Source organism: Panthera onca, chromosome Y, assembly GCF_046562875.1.
Source record: "Panthera onca isolate mPanOnc1 chromosome Y, mPanOnc1 haplotype 2, whole genome shotgun sequence".
Classification (NCBI taxonomy): domain Eukaryota; kingdom Metazoa; phylum Chordata; class Mammalia; order Carnivora; family Felidae; genus Panthera; species Panthera onca.
The window spans coordinates 8,459,098-8,479,452 of NC_138358.1; the positions used below are offsets into that span (position 1 = coordinate 8,459,098).

General features: G+C 55.4%; 1 protein-coding gene across 1 annotated transcript; it reads right to left on the reverse strand.

Moving 5' to 3' along the window:
- Nucleotides 1–734: 734 nt before the first annotated feature.
- Nucleotides 735–4,089, reverse strand: LOC145715035 (uncharacterized). Its single transcript, XM_081794621.1, has 4 exons — nt 3,761–4,089; nt 2,962–3,484; nt 2,152–2,269; nt 735–784 (listed from the first exon to the last, which is right to left on the reverse strand). The coding sequence occupies exons 1-4, from the start codon at nt 4,087–4,089 to the stop codon at nt 735–737; spliced, it is 1,020 nt and encodes a 339-aa protein (XP_081650747.1).
- Nucleotides 4,090–20,355: the final 16,266 nt, after the last annotated feature.

The window sequence follows — 20,355 nt, forward strand, 5'->3', positions numbered from 1 at the left end:
CCTCCCCTCTGTTGGCTTGCAATCTGGGCCACCCATTCGTAACCAGAGGTCTTTTCAGAAACAGCAAAGTTCACACAAGTGAAGCGGTGTTTGGGAGGCTCAGCTTCAGGAAGTGGAACCAGAAAAGTTGGCTGTGATTTTGGAGTTGCGTGAGACTGTAGTGGGCTGTTTTCTCTGCAGTGTGTATGTTGTCCCTGTCAACTCTGCCTGAAGCAGAACTTCTTCGGTCTTACCCACCCACTCTGCCTCTGGTCCCTCGGTTCCTTCCCCTGGACACCAATCTTACAACCTGCTCACAATCCCTCAAATATGTGTGGCTGGTCCTGAGATCCTGACCTTGTCCACAAGACAGTCTGCATTGGTAGACGTCTGAAAACCAGAGGGTAATCAACCCTGGGAATTCCTCCCTGTGTGGCGGTTCAGTCAACATGACTGAGGGTGTCCCCATGCGGGATTCTGGGGGCACCATCATGGACATGCCCAAACCCTGAATATTGGACATCCCTGGCCTGTGCTGGCCTCTCCGTTTCCTTGAATTTCCTCATTTTCACAGGAAAGCTATGAACCTGGGCACTGGCCTTTCTCTCAGGTTTGTGCCCTGGCCTCCCTCACCCAAGTCCCCATTGCTTCAATCTTACTGACCTCACATGCAATCCCAATGTGTGACCCATCCCTATGGACAATGTCCTACGTCCCGCCCTTCCTTGGAACTCCAATGTGCAGGCACAGAACACTTACACCTCTGGACAGCCGCATGTATACATGGACACGCCCCAGAGCGAACCTGAGAGGAAGACACACACAAACACTTCATGCTGTTTATCTCCCATTCTATATTTCTTCCAATGTATTGGACCCCCGCCCTGCGCCACGTGTCACCACCACCCTTGTCCTTATTTCATGGCCAGGAGAATCTTGTGGACCATCGGTGAGCATCGGAAGGGTTTCCACTGGGGTCGATGAAGTGCGACGCTCCTTCATACTCTTCTCAAGATCGTGCATATCCCTGGGATATATGGGTACACACAGACAGACAGACACACACACACACACACACACACACACACACACACAGGACAGGTGAGAGTCTTATCTTGGCCCTGAGTAAGGTTGCTTGAATGTTTCCAAACGGAAAGTAGGATGGGAGGGTGTGATAAGCTGTGCCAAAGCTGACAAGGGGATCCAGAAGCCAGACAACATGTGGGATGGTGGTAGGAGGCCTGAGGGTGGGGTTCATGGTCCGGGAATGACAGTTGTCACCGTGCTATCTGATGAGCCAGCTTTGGTTGTCCCGCTTTGCTCATTCTTTTTGTCTAGCCCCCTTCCCACCTTCAGGCTCCCCAAAGGGGCAAAGCCTCTGGGACACGTTACTTCTTAAGACTCCCTGTCTCAGGCTGATGCCCTTTTGACCTGGGGTCACCTCCTGTGCCGCTGTGAGTCTCGGTGCCTCCATGCAGAAGAGAATTGTGCCCTGGACCCCACGACACACATTTCCGTGCCCACACCCTTGGCTGCTCACCTCTTTCCCTCTCAGTTCTCTCTCCTGGGGCCTCCTTCATCTTGAAATACGGCAGGGGGTTGGGCCAAAGATCCTCTATGATTATCTGGTAGGGGAGACAGGCCAGGCCTCAGGTAGCTATCCCACGCAGTGGGGGAACCCATGAAAATCACCTCCCTTCCTTGTTACAGGGCCCCACCTCAGCAATCCTGCTAGAGCCGGCAAAGCTGTGGTCAGAGAACCAGTTGAAGAAGTTGAGGCTGCTGTTGTCATGCCTGCGTCTGTAGGCCTCCTGTCTGTACCTTGGGTACCACTGGATGGGACTGGAATGAGACGCCCTATACCCTGCAGGAAGACGCGTATGTGAGAAGGCGCCAGAGAACTTATCACATTCAACCCTCCACCCACTGCCGCCCATGCAGTCAGTGGACACTTACCATCAAGGCCTAGGACATACTCCTTCGTAACGACTTCATTCTGGAAGTAGGAGTTCTTGCCAAAAAACAGCAGGATCTTCCGGCATTCCCTGGGAAACTTGTGTTCCTCCACCTGCCGTGGTACAGTGGGGCAGAAATGTGAAATCTTGTTCCAGGAGACCCGCCCTCCCCTGAGGAAGGAACACATCACTTCTCCCCACCACCTCCCCTCCCCACACAGCCAGCCACCCACACCACCTCCCACTCCCAGGCCGACCTTCAAATTGGTCATGTGGCGAAGCATGCTTTCATCGGGCTTACTAATCAGGGCTGACATCTGAGGGTGGTTCACAAACTGCCGCAGGTCAAAGAGCCTTCAGGTGCTGGGCGTGAGAGAGCTCGAACCAGAGAACCAGTGTGGACAGCATCCAGGCGTCCTCCCCCCGGGACTGGCGTCCTCCCCCAGGGTCTCAAGCCCTCCCCGCAGGCTGCGTCCAGGCCCACGGGGTCTCAGGATCGCGCAGGGCTCTGCTAGACACGCACAGGAGGCTGTGCATGCCCAGACGCCCGCAACCACGCCTAGCTTTGTGTGCTCGTGAGGACACTGAGGACGCTTACTTCCACACAGCCAGACAGCACACATCCGGTCTCGCGCCGACCAGTGGGCATTCACATCGCCTTCCCCGCAGCAAGATGCTTAGCGGGACCCAGAAACGTGCCCCCACGCGGCTTTGTGTGGGAAGAAGCCCTCGGTCATTTCCCCGACCTGGCCTGGACCTCCACCGCCACTCCCCACTCTCCCAGCGCTGTTTCCGTGCCAGGTGCGACGTAAAGCACACATGCCTCCCCCACCCCGGCACTGCCCTCCTCCCACACTCATTGCAGAGCCAGGACCACCGGATGGGATCACGTTTGCACGTTCCCGGCCACTGGAGCGTGGCGTAGCTCCAGTCCCTGTCCTGGGTTCCTCTAAATGTCACCTCCCTTTCCTTCCTCTTGCGCAAGCCCAGCCCCCTCTGGACCCTCCACCAGCAGCAGGAAGGATACAGCCTTGGCCCAGAAACCACGGATGCCCTGGATAAGGGCACCTCTCTGCTGCAGATGTCGCTGCCGCCTCTGCCACATCCTGAGTTTGAGTCGAGCGTGCTCCCGGCTGGCTTGTTTATTCACCGGCTGTAGCTCTATCTGAAGGGCCTCCAGAGCCTCCAGAGCCTCCAGTGGGGAAGGGCAAGGACGGAGGCCTGACTCTACCTGCTCCTTCTTATCCTGCTTCACCTGCAGCTCCTGGGCTTCTTCCACCCATCGGCCTTCCTGCTCACTCGGCTTCTGTTCCTCCTCCTCCCGCTCCTCCTTGTCCTCCTTGCCCTCCACCTCCTCCTCGCCCTGCTGCTGCTCCTCCAGCGCTTCCTTCTCCTGCTCCTCTTCCTCCTCCGTTTGCAATTCTGCTCTCCCTTTAATGGCTCGCACGCCTTCCCTTCCTCCTCCTGCTCCTCCTCCTGGTCCCCTTCCCCTGCCATTGCCGCCGCCGATGCCTCCACCGCCACCGCCGCCGCCGCCGCCGCCGCGCCCGCTTGTATACCCTGCTGCTCCTGCTCCTCCCCTTTCATTTCCGCCAACTCCTCCTCCTTCCGCTCTTCCTCCTTCTGCTTGGGCTTCTGCTGCTCCTCCTCCTTCTAATCTTTTACTCCTGCTGCCTCTCCCCCTCTTCCTCCTCCTCCTCCTCCTTCTGCTCTTCTGGTCCTGCTGCTCCCCCTCGCCCTTCAGGTCCTCCTCCTCGTGAACTTGGACCTTCTCCTTCCCCGGCTCCTGCTCCTCGTCCTCCTCCCCCTTCTTCCTCTGCTCATGCCCCTCTTCCCCAGGCGCGTCCTCTTCCGCGGCCGCCACCTCAACCTCCTCCTCCGCCAGGCCCCACAGCGCCTCCACCGCCACTATGTCATGCACCAGCGGCACCGATATCTCGCTGGGGCCGCCCACCTGCCTCTCGGGTCGGGCCTGGCCTTCCTGCACAGGCTGTTCGCTTGTGGCCTGCAAGCCTTCGGCCTGCGGCACCTCCGGCCCTGCCGGAGACCCAGTGTCCCCACGGGCCCTCGTCTCTCGACCGCCCCGTTCCCGGTCGAAGGCGGCATGGGGCCTCCGGGCATCCCCAGTGTTTCGGAAACACGAGTCGCGCAACATGCGGCCCCGGCCCGAGACACCAACTGTGGCTCCTACCGACGACGAAGCGGGAGGTGAAAGCACGGCCCCCCTCCCCAGACCCAGTGAGCGGAGCCCTGAGGGCAATGGCTGGCAACTCGCTCCCCCTTCCTCCCAGAGCCCAAAGGTCGAGGGGGCGCATGCGCATGCGCATGCGCATGCGCATGGTGCTGTACCCAGGATGCCTCGGCGGTGGCTATCGCTATGCCGATGCTGCCTCGGAGGCCTTTGTGGGGAGAGGTGTGCGCCTGCGGCTTTGAGGCTGAGGGAGCTCCAAGCCACGCCCAGGCCGCTTCACTGCCTTCAGGACCAATCATAGGGACGGTGGCGTGCGTGGCTTCGGCGGTCCCGCCCCTAGGTCACCCGGAAACTGGGGCGCGTCTGTTGCATAGGCAGGAAGGCTCTGGGCCCCGTGCAGTGCAACTCCTCCGGGGGGCTTGCAGCCGGCCCTCTGTGCGCTCTGGGTGCCCTGTTTGGCTTCTGGCCATGCGAAAGCGACCTTTGCATTCCACGCTGCGCTGGGCACGCGGCTATCTACACACACGGGTAAAGGGGGACCTCCCCGCTTTGCCCATTTACACCGCCACCTTTGTTCATTGTGCCCCTAGTCCGACAAATCCACTCAGCGGATCACCTTGGCTGTCCGGGAGACGCATGTCAGCTGTGCGCCTGCTGTCTGTGCACCCCGGTTTTCCATCTGCTCAGCCTCCTTTGCATACTCTCTACGTCCATCCTTGTTCCCAGAAGACATGTATGTCATGACAGCAGTCTAGCAGTGCACCGGCTAGGGAAGGTCGGTGACCAGAGGTGTGTGACGTGGAGAGGACGCCACACTAGGGGAGGCTGCGTATCATGCGCGCCGCTCTTGCCGTTTGTCCCCGTTGCCTGGAAAGTGACACACTGGCAAGCACACACCCCCCCTCTCATGACGGGCTGCCCATTGCTCCCGTGTGTGGCAGTGCACAGGAAAGACCCGTGACCGTGGGCCCTGGGATTCCTGGAGCTTGTGTCTGTCCCACAGACAGCGGTCCCCTTCCTCCCACAATGCTTGGCCATCTTCTCACAGGGACCCTCCCCAGGCCTTCGTTGGCCGTATGTCTGTTCATCCTGGTCCCATTTCCTTTACCACTCACTTAGGCGGCAGGCTGCCATGAGCGTGGGCGCTGGCTCAAAACACTGTCCCCCTGTGCCATAGGCAGCATGATTTCAAGGGTCTCCGAGAGGTATCGGGGGGTTGGGGGATGCAGTGTTGGGACCCAAGTGAGGGACACGCCCCAGGGTCTACATGAAGCCACATGACCACTTTGGGGAAGCAATAAGCTGCAGACGGTGTGCAGTGAGGGCGATGATGTGGTCTCCCTCCCTGTCAGGGCAGTGGTGATGTGGACTCCCTGCCGGTCTATGTCAGACAGCATAAGCTACACACACACACACCACACAGAGCCACTGCAGGATTGGAGGCTCGAGATGCATTGCCTGGCCAGGCACCACACTCATGCATTGCCTTTTCCCTTTGGTGGAATGCAGTGTTCCCCTACCTCTTTATGGGACCAGGAGGCTGCCAGGCAGGCGGGGGATTCTAGGATTTCCAAATTCGTGTGCCGGGCCCTCTGGCCAACATGTTGCTTCCGTGACACAGAAGAGGTTCCTCCAGACTCGCTGGGCTATGTCAGGATACGAACGGGGTACAGCAATGCTCCAGGGTGGCTGTGATATATGAGGCAGCACACCACCGCTTCAGGTGACAGCAATGCATAGAAACGCAGGTGGATGGGGGGAGGCTGAACAGGTGGCAGGGGGCTGAGAGGGGGTGGCCAGTGTGACCGACAGAGAGGCAAACTCTTACCCAGAAAGGGAGAGGAACAGGTCCAGTGGTGAGCCCTCAAGCTGCCCTCAGCAGAGGACGTAGCGGGTGGGCAAGACAGGAAAGCAGGCCCAGACCCTGGTGCACCTGACCTATGCAACTCACTCCCTCCAGAGAAATGGGGCCTGTCAAACTCCCACGCATCGCCGGGAGACCCCGTGGCAGGAACGTGGGAACAAATCTGGGTCCCAGGTGCAGGGACTGTCTGGGACAAGCAGGCAATGCCTTTCAGTTTGAACAACACCTACCACAGTATTGGGGTCCAGGGGCCGGGCCCCAACTTCGCAAGGGACTCTAGACCAGCCAGGCCTGTCTCTGCAGGGTCATCCAGGAGGATGTTCACCCAGACACATACCCTGGCTGGGACCACAAGGCCTTGCGATGATCCCCTAGGCCGCTCCAGGAGCAGGGCCAGACTTACTCATGCTCTCTGCTGCCTCCCTCCACTAACGCCCACTTCCTTGCAGGGAACTTTGGTCCTCCTCCACTGCGCCATGGGTGGCCCAACCCCAACTTGCCCCTGGCCAAGGCAACACAGGACGAGCGGACCCAGGCAAAGTCCGGGCTTTCCTCCCGTCATGAAAGGTGATCAGCTAGCTCCGTGTCGATCCCAGGCGCGAAGGGATTGCACTCGCTGCACTTTGGCACTGGAGCCCCCCCTTACTCACCAAGTCAGGAAAGCCCCCAGTCTCTTTCCTTCGCTTGCCAACGGCCTACACACACTCACTCGGGCACAAAGATGCACGGCCACGCGGCACGTGGACACAGACACGTGCACGCTGCCAGCACAAACGCTAGGTCTCAGGCAAAAGTACTCACAGGCGCCAGCCACAATACATTCACAGACACACTCTAGTGGACCTGTGCACTCACTCATGCCCTCTGCCACATCCCACTCACGAGGCTAGCTCCTCCTCACGACTCACACTTGCTTTCCCCCCTCACACAGCACGTGCATTTGTCCTGGGGCCCAACCTGGCTGAAAACTAGGGCAGATTCAGGACCTCCATTGGGTCACGGAAGCTTGCATTGAGATGCCAAGGAAAGAGAGCCACAACTGATACCAACCTTCCAGTACCAATGGCACCGGAACATGGCATGTGGAGAAACACCAGCTACGACTAGGTTCCCTGCCTCCTCGGCTCCTGCCCTTTCTTCAGACCCTCTCAACACTGGGCAGTCCCTTGGGTTTCAGTACCTCCCAGCTGGCTGCAACCTACAGGGCAAGGGCCAAGGGACTGACCTTTCTCAGTTCACATGTATACCCAGCTTGTGTGGGCTGCCTGGAGGCAGTCACGGCTTAGGAGGTCTGGATGTGCTCTGACCCCTGGTACTTGTGCGTTCCTTTGTGTGTTCCCCTGCAGCCCTGTGCCATCAGCAGCCTACTACGTCCCTATGGACACGCACAGCTCACGGAAACCCAGATGCACTGATACTGTGCAAGGACAGCACAGAGACAGAGAAAGAGAGATGGAGGTGCGGGAGGGAGGAAGCGTTCCCTCAAGAAAATGATCACAGGGACTCAGAGACAGACAGAGGCCAGAGGGACATGGAAGGAGGCCGAAGAAGGAGAGTAAGTCACCACTAGAGACAGCCACAGAGGGGGAGTGTGTGTGTGTGCCCGTGCCCGTGCGTGTGCGTGTGAGTGCGTATGAATGAGTGAAATTGTCTGGGACTGAGACAGGGGTGTTGCCACGATTCCTGGACTCTCGAACGCCCTCTTCCAGCAGAATGGAGGCCCGGTATTGTCAGGAATCTCAGCGTTTTCCGGAACAGGACTCCCTTGCTTTGGGGCCCTAGCCCATCCTCAGGCTAGGGCCATAGGGCCGAAGGAGTGGGAACTTGAGGCATGAGGCTCCAGACTAGGCCCAGCAGGTGGAGTGTCAAGGCCCAAGGTTTTTAAATGCCTGCCGCCTCCTTCTGGAGCCCACCAGCATTTGGGAAGCACGTCCACGGCCCCGTGGCCCTTCGGACACTGAAGTGGCTGTGGCTGTGGCTGTGGCTGTGGCTGCGGTGGAGGTGGGGGAGAGGCAGAGGCAGAGGCAGTGAACTTTTTGACCATGGGTCCTTGGGGTGAAGGCGCTCCAGGCCAGACCCAGACAGTTGGCTGCTGTTCAGGAACAATCAGCTGGAGGGCAGTGGGCGTGGCTCCAGCATCTGAGCCCCTGCCTCCCCTCCCAGGTCTGGAGCAGGTTCTCTGCCTCCCCCTCCAGGGTGACCTCCCTGTTTGGTACATGCCCTTTTCCGCTTTGTCACCGACCGCAACTTTCCTGTGGGATGTCTCATATCGGAGAACTGGTGCTACAGATCTCACCTCTTGGGGGAGGAGCCCGGATGGCAGACAGCATGGAAGCTTCTTAAGTGTCTCGCGTGCATGAGATACAGCCCGACCAACACTAAACCATCCTACCCACCCAGGAAACTGACTGGAGGATTAGCACAGCAATCTGCATATCCTGAACCACCGAATTCAGCAGGTACGTGGCATGCAGAAGTGAACTTGGAGAGCGAGGAGGCATGGGAAGGGAGGTGCTTTTGTGCGCGGAGAGGCGAAGGAGACTGGGCAGGTGGAAATTTTACTAACTTTCTTTAATACTCTTCTACATTATTCTTTCCTTTTGTGTCTATATTCACAGATTCTATTTTACTCCCATCTTCTCCTTTTAGTCTACTTCAGTGTATTGATTTTTCAAATTCTCACAACATTTCCCTTTTTAATATTTTTTATTAGTATTTTCTAAATTTTTCTCCACTCCCACGTTTTTTTCTCTCCTGTGTCAAAACCACTTTCAACACCCACGTGAAACATGCCTAGAATCTAGCATCATTCATTCCATTATTCACATGTGTGTTTTTAAGTTTTTACTTTTAACATTTTATAATTTGAATATTTCATTGAATTTTCTACCTCATGAGTTCCTTTTCTCCATTCAAACTGACAAAGGGAAGGAATTCACCCAGAAAGAAAGAGCCTGAAGAAACGAGAGCCAGGGATTCAACCAACACAGACACAAGCAAGATGTCTGAAGCAGCATTTAGAAGCACGATTATGAGAATACTAGCTGCAGTCCAATGTAGATTAGAGTCCCTTTGTGCAGAGACAAAATGCAGTAAAAACTGGCCAGAATGAAATTAAAAATGATATAACTGAGCTGCAATGACGGATGGATGCAGCGGTGTCAAGGATGGATGAGACAGAACAGAGAATCAGCGATTCAGAGGACCAACTTATGGAGACTATGGAAGCAGCAAAATCGAGGGAGATTAAGGAAAAGAGCACGATTGAAGAATTGGAGAAATCAGTGACTCATGCAGAACGAAAAACAACATCAGAATCATAGGGGTCCCGAAGAGGAAGAGAGAGAAAAAGGGGTAGAAAGGTTATGTGAGCAAATCATAGTGGGAAATGTTGCTAACCTGGGGAAAGACACACCATCAAAATCCGGGAAGCACCGAGGACCCCATCAGATTCAACAAAAACTGACCCTCAGCAAGGCATATCATATTCAAACTCACAAAGTACTCAGGCAAAGAGAATCATGAAGGCAGCAAGGGAAACAAGTCCCTAAACTACAAGAGAAGACAGATCAGGTTTGCAGCAGACCTATCCAGAGAAACTTGGCAGGCCTGAAAGGAGTGGTAGGATACGTTCAAAGTGCTGAATTAGAAACATCCACAGTGAAGAATTCTTTATCCAGCAAGGCTGTCATTCAAAATAGAAACAGAGGAAAAAGGTTCCCAGATACACAAAATTTAAAGGAGTTTGTGACCGCTAAATCACACCTGCACGCAATTTTAAGGGGGGACACTCAGAGGGAAATTGATATCTATCTATCTATCTATCTATCTATCTATCTATCTATCTATCTATCTTTATAATTATATTTATATATACAAATAGATATAGAATTATATATATAGATGTATATAGACATATACATATCGATATAGATATTGATATATAGATACAGTTAATACAATACATACGCATACATATACATATACATACACATACACATACACATACACATACACATACACATACACATACACATACAGATGGAGATGGAGACGTAGATATAGATATAAAGATATATAGATATGTTTTCCTCCAACTCTTCAAACAAGATAATGGCCATAAAATCGTGTCTTTCAGTACTACTTTAAACGTCAGTGGACTGAATGCTCCAATCAAAAAACATAGGGGAACAGAATGGATGAGAAAACAAGTTCCATCGATATGCTGTTTACCAGAGACCCACTTTAGATGTGAAAACAACTTCAGAGTGAAAAGAAGGGGATGGAGAATCATCTGTCATGCTACCCGTCAACAAAACAAAGCCAAAGTAGCCATACTTCTATCAGACAATCTAGACTTTAATTTAAGACTGTGTCAAGTGATACACAAGGGCATGATGTCATAATTCAGGGGTCTATCCACCAAGAAGACCTAGCAAATGGATACATTTATGTGGCGTATTTGAGAGCAACCAAATATACAAACCAATTAAACGCAAACATAAGGAACCTCATTCTTAGTAATGCCATCATAGGAGGAGACTTCTATGCACTCACTCACTGCAACAGACAGATCATGTAAAGGAAAAATCAACAAGCAAACGGGGGCTTTGAATGACACACTGGACAAGATGGGCTTCACAGATATGTTCAGAACATTTCATAATAAAGCAGCAGAATATACATTCTTCTCCGGTGCTCATGGAATATTCTCCTCTATAGATCATATGCTGGGGAAAACAGTCATCCCTAAGGAAGTTCAAAGAGATCGAGGTCACACCGTGCATATTTTCAGACCACAACACTAAGAGACTCGAAATCAACTACAAGAAACAATTTGGAAAGGTAACAAATACTGGGAGACTGAAGAACATCCTACTAAAGATTGAATGGGCTAAGCAAGGGTTGAAAGAGAATATAAAAAGTATACGGAAGTCAATGAAAATGTATATGGAAGTCAGTGATAACACCACAACCCAAAACCTCTGGGACGCACCAGGGTCGGTTATAAGAGGACCTATCTAGCAAGTCAGGTCTTCCTAAAGAAGAAAGAAAGATCTCAGAGACACAACCTCACCTTACGCCTTAAGAGGCTGTAAAAAGAACACCATACGAAACCCAAAACATTCAGGAGACAGAAAATAACAATGATTAACGGAAATTAATGCTATTGAAACCAAAAATCAAACAAAACAAAAACAAAAACAACCTCAAACAAACAAACAAACAAACAAAGAAACAAACCAAAATAGGAGAACAGATCAATGAGCCCAGAAGCTGCTTCTTTGAAGGAATTAACAAAATTGATAAGCCAGTCATCAGTTTGATGAAAAAGAAAAAGGAAAGGGCCCAAATAAAGAAACGCAAGAATGAAAGAGGAGACATCACAACCAACACAGCAGAAAGGCAAACAATAAGAAGAGAATATGAGGAGCAATTATTTGCCAATACAATGGGCAATCTGGAAGAAATGGACAAATTCCTAGAAACATATACACTACCAAAGCTGAAAGAGGAAGAAAAGGAAAATTTGAACAGACCCATCACCAGTAAAGAAATCAAATTAGTAATCCAAAACCTGCCGAAGGAAGAAGACTGCAGGGCCAGATGGCTTTCCAGGGGAGTGCCAGCAAACATTTAAGGAAGAGTTAACACTTATTCTCTTGAAGCTGTTCTCACAATAGAAATGGAAGGAAAACTTCCAAGCTCTTTCTATGAAGCCAGCGTTACCTTGATTCCAAAACCGGAAAGAGACCCCACTGAAAAGGAGAACTATAGGCCAATTTCCCTGATGCACATGGATGCAAAACTCCTCAACAAGATATTAGACCCTCGGATCCAACAATACATGAAAATGTTATTCACCACGACCCAGTGGGATTTGTACCTGGGACGCAGGGCTGGTTCAACATCTGCAAAACAATCAACGGGATTCCTCACATCAATAAAAGAAAGGACGAGAACCACAGGATCCTCTCAATCGATGCAGACAGAGTGATGGACAAAATACAGCATCCTTTCCTGGTAAAACCCCTCAAGAAAGTAGGGATAGAAGGAGCACACATCGAGATCATAAAGCCATGTATGAACGACCCAACGTGAATATCATCTCAAGGAGCAAAAGCTCTCAGCTCAAGTCACGAACGAGACAGGAATGTCCACCGCCTCCACTGTTATTCAACACAGTACTGGAAGTCTTAGCCTCGGGCCTCTTCATCCTTCTGCTCCCCCTCTGCAGCTACTGCTCTTCCAGCCCTGGCTCTACCTTTCCTCCTCCTCCTCTTCTTCCCTCTGCTCACGTCCTCCTCAATTTCCTCCCCAGCTACTACTGCTCTTCGACTCGTGCTCCTCCTCTTGCTCGTCCTGGACTTCCTCCTCCTCCACTTCTTCCCTCGCCTGCACCCGATCATTCACTCGTCTTCCTCCTCCTGCAACTCCTCCCAGTCCTCTTCCTCCATCTGATCCTCCTCGTCCTTCACCTCTTCCTCCTCCTCCAACTCTTCCTCCTAGGACTCTTCCTCCTTCTCCAGGTCCTCTCCTGCTACCGCCCTTCCTGCCCTACCTCTGACCTTTCACCTCTTCTTCCCTCTGCTCTCGTCCTAGTCGACTCCGTCCTCCAGCTGCTCCTGCTCCTCTGGCCCGTAATCCGCCTCTTCCTGGTGCTGGACATCATCCTCTTCCATTTGTCCTTCTCCTGCACCCAGTCATTCACTGCTCCTTCTCCTCCTCCTCTTCTTCTAACCCCACCCAATCCTCTTCCTCCAACTCCTCCTGCTCCTCCTCTCCCTCCACCTCTTCCTCCTCGGGCTCTTCCTCCTTCTGCTCCTACACTTCTACTCATGCTCTGGAGCCCTGGCTCTATCTTTTCTCCCCACCCTCTTCCCTCTGCTCTCGTCCTCCTCAACATCCTCCCCCAGCTGCTCCTGCTCCTTTTGGCTCGTGCTCCTCCTCATCCTGGACATCCTCCTCCTCCACTTGTTCCCTCTCCTGCACCCAATCATTCACCCTTCTCTTCCAGCTCTAACTCCTCCCAATCCTCTTCCTCCAACTCCTCCTCATCCTCCTACTCCTCCTCGTCCTCTTCCTCCTCCAATGCTTCCTCTGGACATCCTTCTATTCTCCAGGCACATCTTTGTCCCTTAAGACTACCACAATCTCCTCTAAGGACGGGAGCAATAGATCTCGCACTGCCCCCAAGTCATCCGCAATGAGCACCGGACCCTGCGGATGGGCTCTCACAAGCCTTTGTGTCCCTGCAAAAGGAGCCTGGCAACCTCCCAGGCATCCCGGGGAGACTCGGTAGTGGGAACCTGGGAGCAGCGACGGGATGCCCGGTGCAGCGACACCCAAGGGATGGTCATATCGTGCTCTGTCTTTTCAACAACACCTACAGCAGTATCGGACCTAGAGGCCGGGACCCAACGGGCCTCACACGCGACCCCTGACCAGCCAGCCTTGTGTCGGCAGCGCCATCCAGGAGGGAGCACACCGACACATATGCCAGGCCTGGGACCCCAAGGCTCTTCGATCACCCCCTAGGCGGATAAAGTCAGGCCTAGGTTACTGCATGGGACCTGATGCATCCGTACAGTCGTCCCCAGTTCCTTGTAGGACAGGTCGGACATCCTCCACTGGGCCATGGGGTCTCCATGCTGTCAGCTGGCAGCAGCCAACACATGACCAGCGGTACTGGGACACCGTCAAGCCTTTCCTCTCATGCTGGACGGTGGCCGCGTGTTTACCGAAAGCCCTGTATGGGGGCAACGGGCTGCGGGGAAGGCAGGTAGGTGGGTGGCCAGGCACAGACGAGACCACCTGCTGTGATCCCGCAGGGTCACTGGGACTTCACTTCCATCTGGCCCACACGCAAATTCTAGGGATGGGGCTTTGGGGGCAGGGCAGAAGCCTTGCAGCTTCAGCGTCAAGGAGCTGGGCACACACACCTGTGGGCACAGCCGGCAGCAGACTGGGACCAGTGTTCCTCCCTAGGCCCCTTTGACCCTCCACCACCTGAGAAGAATACTGGAGGGGCTGTACGGCTTTAGACTCCCCAAAGCGCACACACAGTGGGCCATGTGCTGCCCACTGTGGTTTGGGGCAGGGCGGGGGGAGCCCGGTCAGAATCCTGACCACAATGTCCACAGCATCCTCTGTCGACATGCAACCGCTGAGACACTGAGAAAGGAACCCAGTTCCCCATTTACATGAGGCCAGGAGTCGACTAAGCCTGAGGCTAATCAGGGTCACCCGCACAGGGACTGAGAGGCGCATTCTGGCACCACTTACATGCAAGGGGAACACAGTTCTGGGACACACCTTGACATGTCCCCAGCCCAGCTGCAGCGACAGTGGTGATCTTGTGCTGCGGGGAGAGGTGTTGCTGGCAAGGAACTGTCCCCTCAGAGAGCAGCTGGCAGGCTGCTCACCTGCCCATCCACACATGGATCACCAACACCACCCTGCTATGGCACCCCTGGGGGACTCAAGTCACCTGAGGTCTAGGGTCCCAGCTCCTCCCTTTCCCTGGGCCTGGTGCACAGGAAGCAGAGAGGAGAGCCCCAAGGAAGAGCTGACTGGTGACAAAACATGGCTCGTCTGCCAAGAGCAGAGATTTTTGCTAGACGGCTCCCTCCAGGGAAATACCTACGCCCTCTGCACACCACGTAGCCTGACAGGTTGGGTTCCCTAGCTACCCTGTGCACAAAGCCTGGGCACACCATGTAGCCCCTACGTATTTGCTACTGTCGGCCCACCAGAGCCACTCAACACACACACACACACACACACACACACACACACACACACACACTCACTCCCACATAGACACACACTAACACACACACAAGCACACTTACTCACAAGTGGTCCACTGGCCACTGGACACAGGCTTTCCTCCCCTCGGCCCCCCTCTTGACCTTGCACCAATCTCCCTTTTGCATCCTGACTTGAGCCCCCTGGCACAGCAACGATTGCACCCATCCCAGCGATTACCATCAGGACTCAGGAGGGAAGGGACTGCACTCTTGTATTCTGGCACCTGACCGTCCCACATAAGCACCTCATTCACACAGACCGCTGTGTCTCTCCTTGTCTCTCCAGTGGCCTAACCACCCACTCCTGCACAGACAGAGACACACCGCTACGCAATCGCACAAACATATGCACGCTCACACTGCCGGCACCACCACGGATCTCAGGCCCAGTTTGCCACAGACGCCCACACACACTCGCACGAACTCACGCTGGATCTCTGCCCTCGTGCGTACTCTCTCCATGAATTCCCACTCATAAGCCTCGCTGCTGCCCACAACCCACACCTGCCCCTCCCCCTGACACATCTCCCATCCTGAGCCACTGTCTGAGGACAGGGCTCGGGGTCAAAGGAGCCCCGGGTGTGGGAGGCAGCAGCAAGGTATACTGGCATCGACTATGAGAAGCCTGCCTGCTCCTGAGTTGTCCGGGGACATGTGGTCTTCGCTCTGATCCTGACTGGAGGCTTTGCTGACTGGATTCTATCTCACCAAGGACACAGCACCCCTCTGGGATCAAGGGTCCTGGCTGAAACCCCCCGAGTCCTGGCCACACTGTACCAGGACCCAATGGACCAATTTGGTCCCACTGTGCAATCCCCTTCCCTGCCTTTCGGCTCTGGCCTATACAATAAATCTCCAAATAACAGGTCTGTCTCTTCCTCCTCCTCCTTCCAGGCTCTTCCTGCCCAAGAAGGCAGGCCTCTGTGCACATGGCAACACCGGCCCCACCCCAGTACTGCACCTCTCCCGCACACACAGAATCACCCGGGCAGCGGCAGGACAGTCACACTCAGGTCCCTTCCTCATCGTCCCTCCTCAGGTCCCCATACACACACACACACACACACACACACACACACCAAAAACAGAAGGGTTTTTAGCTTCCTGTATGTGTCCACATAAACATCGTGGAAACTCTTCAAGGCTGCCACACGTTATCTCTTCCTCAATTCTCTCCGGGGCACGTAGAAGACAGGAGACTCATCCACCCATCTCTTCCAGCACTGGTGGCGTCCTCCATTGTTTCTGCATGGGCAAAGATAGAAGCTCTGCACGATTCACGCCCACACAGATGCAGAGCACCTGACGCATGTGGGCACACGCAGACACATTTGCGTACACGCGCACACACGCGCCCCCATGCAACAGACACCAAGAATGATACGGGATATTTGCAAATACATCCCAGATGGTGTCACTCTTGTGCCTCGCCCTTTTGCGATCCCCCTTGCTTTCTCACCCAGGGATTCATTTCCAGCCCCCAATGGCCTTGGACCAGTTCTAAGAATGGCTGTCGGGGTGCGGGAGGACATGGCGTGGTGGGGCACATGGAAGGAAGTGCGAGATTCTCACCACAGTGGCGCCTGGGGACACGGCAGCTCCTGACCCAAAGACTGGCAGGCAAATCCAGACTGAAGGAGCAGGGGGAAGCCCGGGACAGGGCGGACATCCACGGGGAGCATTTGTGGTGAAGCACTGCTCCTCCCGAGTTGCTCTCCAAAGCCCCAGCCCACAGCACGACTGCATTTGGTTTGCAGGCTTCGACCCTCTGTGTGTTTGCAGCTGAGTCTCTGCAGGTCCCCTGTCATCCTCCCACCCTCTCCCCATGCTACCTGTGTCCCTGTGTCGGCGGACCTTCCATTTCCAAGCCAATGTGTGGCCCACGTTCCCTTGCCCATACAACACGCAGGTCAACACACCGCATACTGGGGTTCTCACCGACACGTGAGCACGTCAGATCACTGTCTTCTGGTCCCTTCCTCCCTCAGGTAGTACTGCAGGGGATTGGGCCACAGGTCCTCGATGATGATCTGGAAGAGGACACAGGCCGGCGCCACATTGGGCATAGCCCACTCTCCTCTCTGGCCGGGGGCCACCCACATCCCCACTGCTGACGAAGGCCTCAGGGGCCCCACCTCGGCAATCCTGTTCGCCCCTGGGCAGCTGTGCTCACACAGCCAGTTGAACAAGTTAAGGCTGGTGGGGTCATGCCTGCGACTGGGAGCTCCACGTTCATCATCCCAGAACCACTGGACTGGAGTGGAACGCGATGTCCTGTAGCCTGCAGGAAGAGAGGATTTGAGGAGCAAGCTGATGGCCTCCTCCCCACCCACCTGCCCCTCCCCCTCCCCCTCCCTCCTGCCCCTGATTCATGCTCCTCATCCCCCTGCCCCGCACCATCATGGGACCCACACCCTACCAGCAAAGCTCAGCTGATACTCCTTAATGATCACTGGGTTCCGGAAGTACGGGTTGGCCCCAAAGAAAAACATCACTCTGCAGCGGTACTTGGGATGGCCCACTTCTTCCACCTGCCGTGAGCAATGGGACAGGAGGGGGCAAGTGTCCTCCCTCGGGGTCCTGAGCTACTTGCCTGGCTGTGAGGGTGAGCACCTTTGCCTCACCCTCTCCTGCCCAAATCCCACCCCCGACGGGACGGCCCCCAGCCACAGCCTCCCCGGTCTCACCTCCAAGTCGACCACGTAGCTGAGCACGTCTTTGTCCTGGGCACCGATCATGGCCGACAACTGGGGGTGATTCAGAATCTGTGCTGTGTCAAGGAGCTGTGCCTTCAGATGCTGTGGAAACAGACACAGCCCCCCTCCAACCCTCCCAGGCTAAGAGCAAGGGACTAGATCACGGCATGTGCAGAAAGACCAGGAAACACTAGTCCCCACACTCCTCAGCCTCTGCAGATGCATCAGACCCCATCGACACTGGGCAGTCCGTTGGCTTCCTGTACCTCCCACGCTGTCTGCACACAGCAGGGAGAGACTCCACTGCCTGCACGCCTCACAGTTCCTTCCTATATCTGACCTGTGTGGGCTGCCAGCAGCCCATCATAGCTTGTGATGTCGGCATGTGCTCTGACCCCTCCTCACGGCTGGGTTTCTTGGCATATTCCCGTGAAGACCTATGTTGTCACCAGCCTCCTGAGTCCAGATGGAATAACATGGCTTACAGGAACCCGACTGCACACTTACGCTGCAAGCAGAGGGTGTGGGAGGGAGAAAGAGATCGAGAAGCACGGACGAGGAGGGCCGAGGAGGGAAAAGGATTAGACACAGTGACACGGCCAGTCCGGAGAGAAAGACATGGGTGGGACCGAGCCGGAGCCTGAGGACAGAGAGGGAAGCAGGGGTGGAGATACCAGGAGAGAATCCTCTGTGTGTGTGTGTGTGTGTGTGTGTGTGTGTGTGTGTGTGTGTGTGTCAGGGTCTGAGGAGGCAGCTTGTACCCCATTCGGAGTGGGTCTCAGTCGTCCTACTGTCTGGCAAAGGGGCGTGGCGTGGTTCCACTAAAGGTCACGAGTGTGTGTCTGAAATGCTCTCTTTTGAATGAACTGCTAGGAAACGTGCACAGCCTGTGAATGTGAAGGTGGGTGTGCGGCCTGCGTAACTCTCCCATTTTGCAGCGAAATATTTCCTTGCCTTATCTGCTCTGAGTGAAGGCTGCTTTGTGCTACCCTAGCTCTGGTAGCATGGGGACACATGGCTCGTGTCTGCAAGTAATATTTGAGACCAGCCTGCAGGCCAACGTTGGCGGAGACCTAGAGGAAACAGACCCAGTCACCAAGTCCCCCCATCCCCAACAACCGCCCCTGTCCAAGGCCTTACACTGGATCCCAGACCACACCAACCCAGGGCCAGGGACCATTCCCCAGCTCTCCTCTCTGGGGGCCATCGCCCTGAGGCACCCTGCTCTCAGTGCCCAGCCCTCCTGCACAACAGCCCCCGCCATCACCCACCAGCACAAGGAAGGATACCGCCTGGGCCCAGAAGCCAGGGATGTGCTTGATGATGGCCCTTCTGTGATCCAGGTAAGAAATCTGCCTCCGAAGAATCCTGCGCTTCAGCCGCCATAAGGCCCTGGAATCCTGGGCATTCCCAGCGCTGATCTCCAGCTGAAGACGCTCCAGTGCTGCCAGCGGGTCCTGGGCTGAGGCAGGACGCAGCGCTGGCTCTTGCTGCTGCAGCGGCTGGGAGAGCTGGGGCCCCTCCTCCGCCTCTGCATCTGCCTCGCGCTTCTCCTCTTGCTCCTGAAACTCCTCCTGCTGCTGTCTCTCAACTTCCACCTCCTCCTCCTCGTGCATGTCCTCTGCTTCTGGCTTGGCTTCCTCAGAATTCTCCTCTCCAGCCACCTCATCCTTGGTCGCCTCGCCGTCCTCTTCCTCCTCCCCGATCACCACCTCAGCCGCCACCATTCCGTCATCCAATATCAGCACCAATTCCTCCGCTGGGCTTGCCACCTGTATCTCACACCCGGCCTGGGCTTCCTGCACAGGATGGGCGCTTGCCGCCCCTGAACCTGGGGACTGCGGCCAGCCCACGCCCTCCAGCGCCCCTGCATTCCCGCGGGGCCGGGACTCTCCACCTTTCGCATCCGGGACGATCAGGGCCCAGGGTCGGCGGGAATCTCCGCTTTGTCCGGACCGCGACACGCTGGCCATGACGCTCGGCCCGGCCCCAGTGTAGCTAGGGCAGCCTCAGGACAAGGACAGGAAACGGCAGCAGGTGGGGGGAGCCTTGGCCGCAAGACCATGAGCTCCCTGAAGCCTCCCGCCGCAGCCCGCCAAAGTTGAGCGCAGGCGCACAGGCTCTGGGATTTGAGGACTCCGCATTGGCTGTGGCTGCTGTGGAGGAGGGGCCGAGACAGAGGCAGTGAAGAGTGTGCGCATGCGGCCTGGGGGCGAAGTGGTTCCAGGGCAGGTCAGGCCAGCTGGCCAGGTTCGGGGAGCAATCAGTTGCAAGACAGCAAGACAGGGTGCTGGCCGCCAGCAAGCGCGCGCCAATGGCCGGTCCAGGCTCTGGAGCGAGTGCCAAGGTGCCAGCGTGGCCCCCGTTTGCCGCATGTCCTCTTCAGCGCTGTCACCTTCCAGGCTTCACTTGCGAGGTCCCCGGTATCGCGCAGTGTGTGGTCGCTTGTACACCCTTTCCCCAGAGGCCTCACTACGGGCACCAGAGCGTTCAGCACAGGATCGTCCACGCCGTGAGCCACTCCCTGCTCCGTCCCTTGCCCCTTCTTCATGAAGCTGGGGCAAAGCCTGGAGAAGTCCTTAGTGTCACGCCTACCGGGGCCACATGGCCGTCCGCACGGTATCTCCTCCTTGGCCGTCAGGCTGAGGGCGGCGGTAAGGTGGGTGCCCACCCAGAACCAGTGACACCCACCCTAGACCCACCCCACCGCCATGTCCTTGCAAGAAAACAGCTCAGTAGACCTCACTGCACTGCAATTCAGAGCAAAGAACAACCCCCAGAGCACCATCTGCCACTGGTGCCCTACTGATCTCCGTACAGAGCGCCAGGGAGATGGGGTAGTAGTAGGATTTAGCAG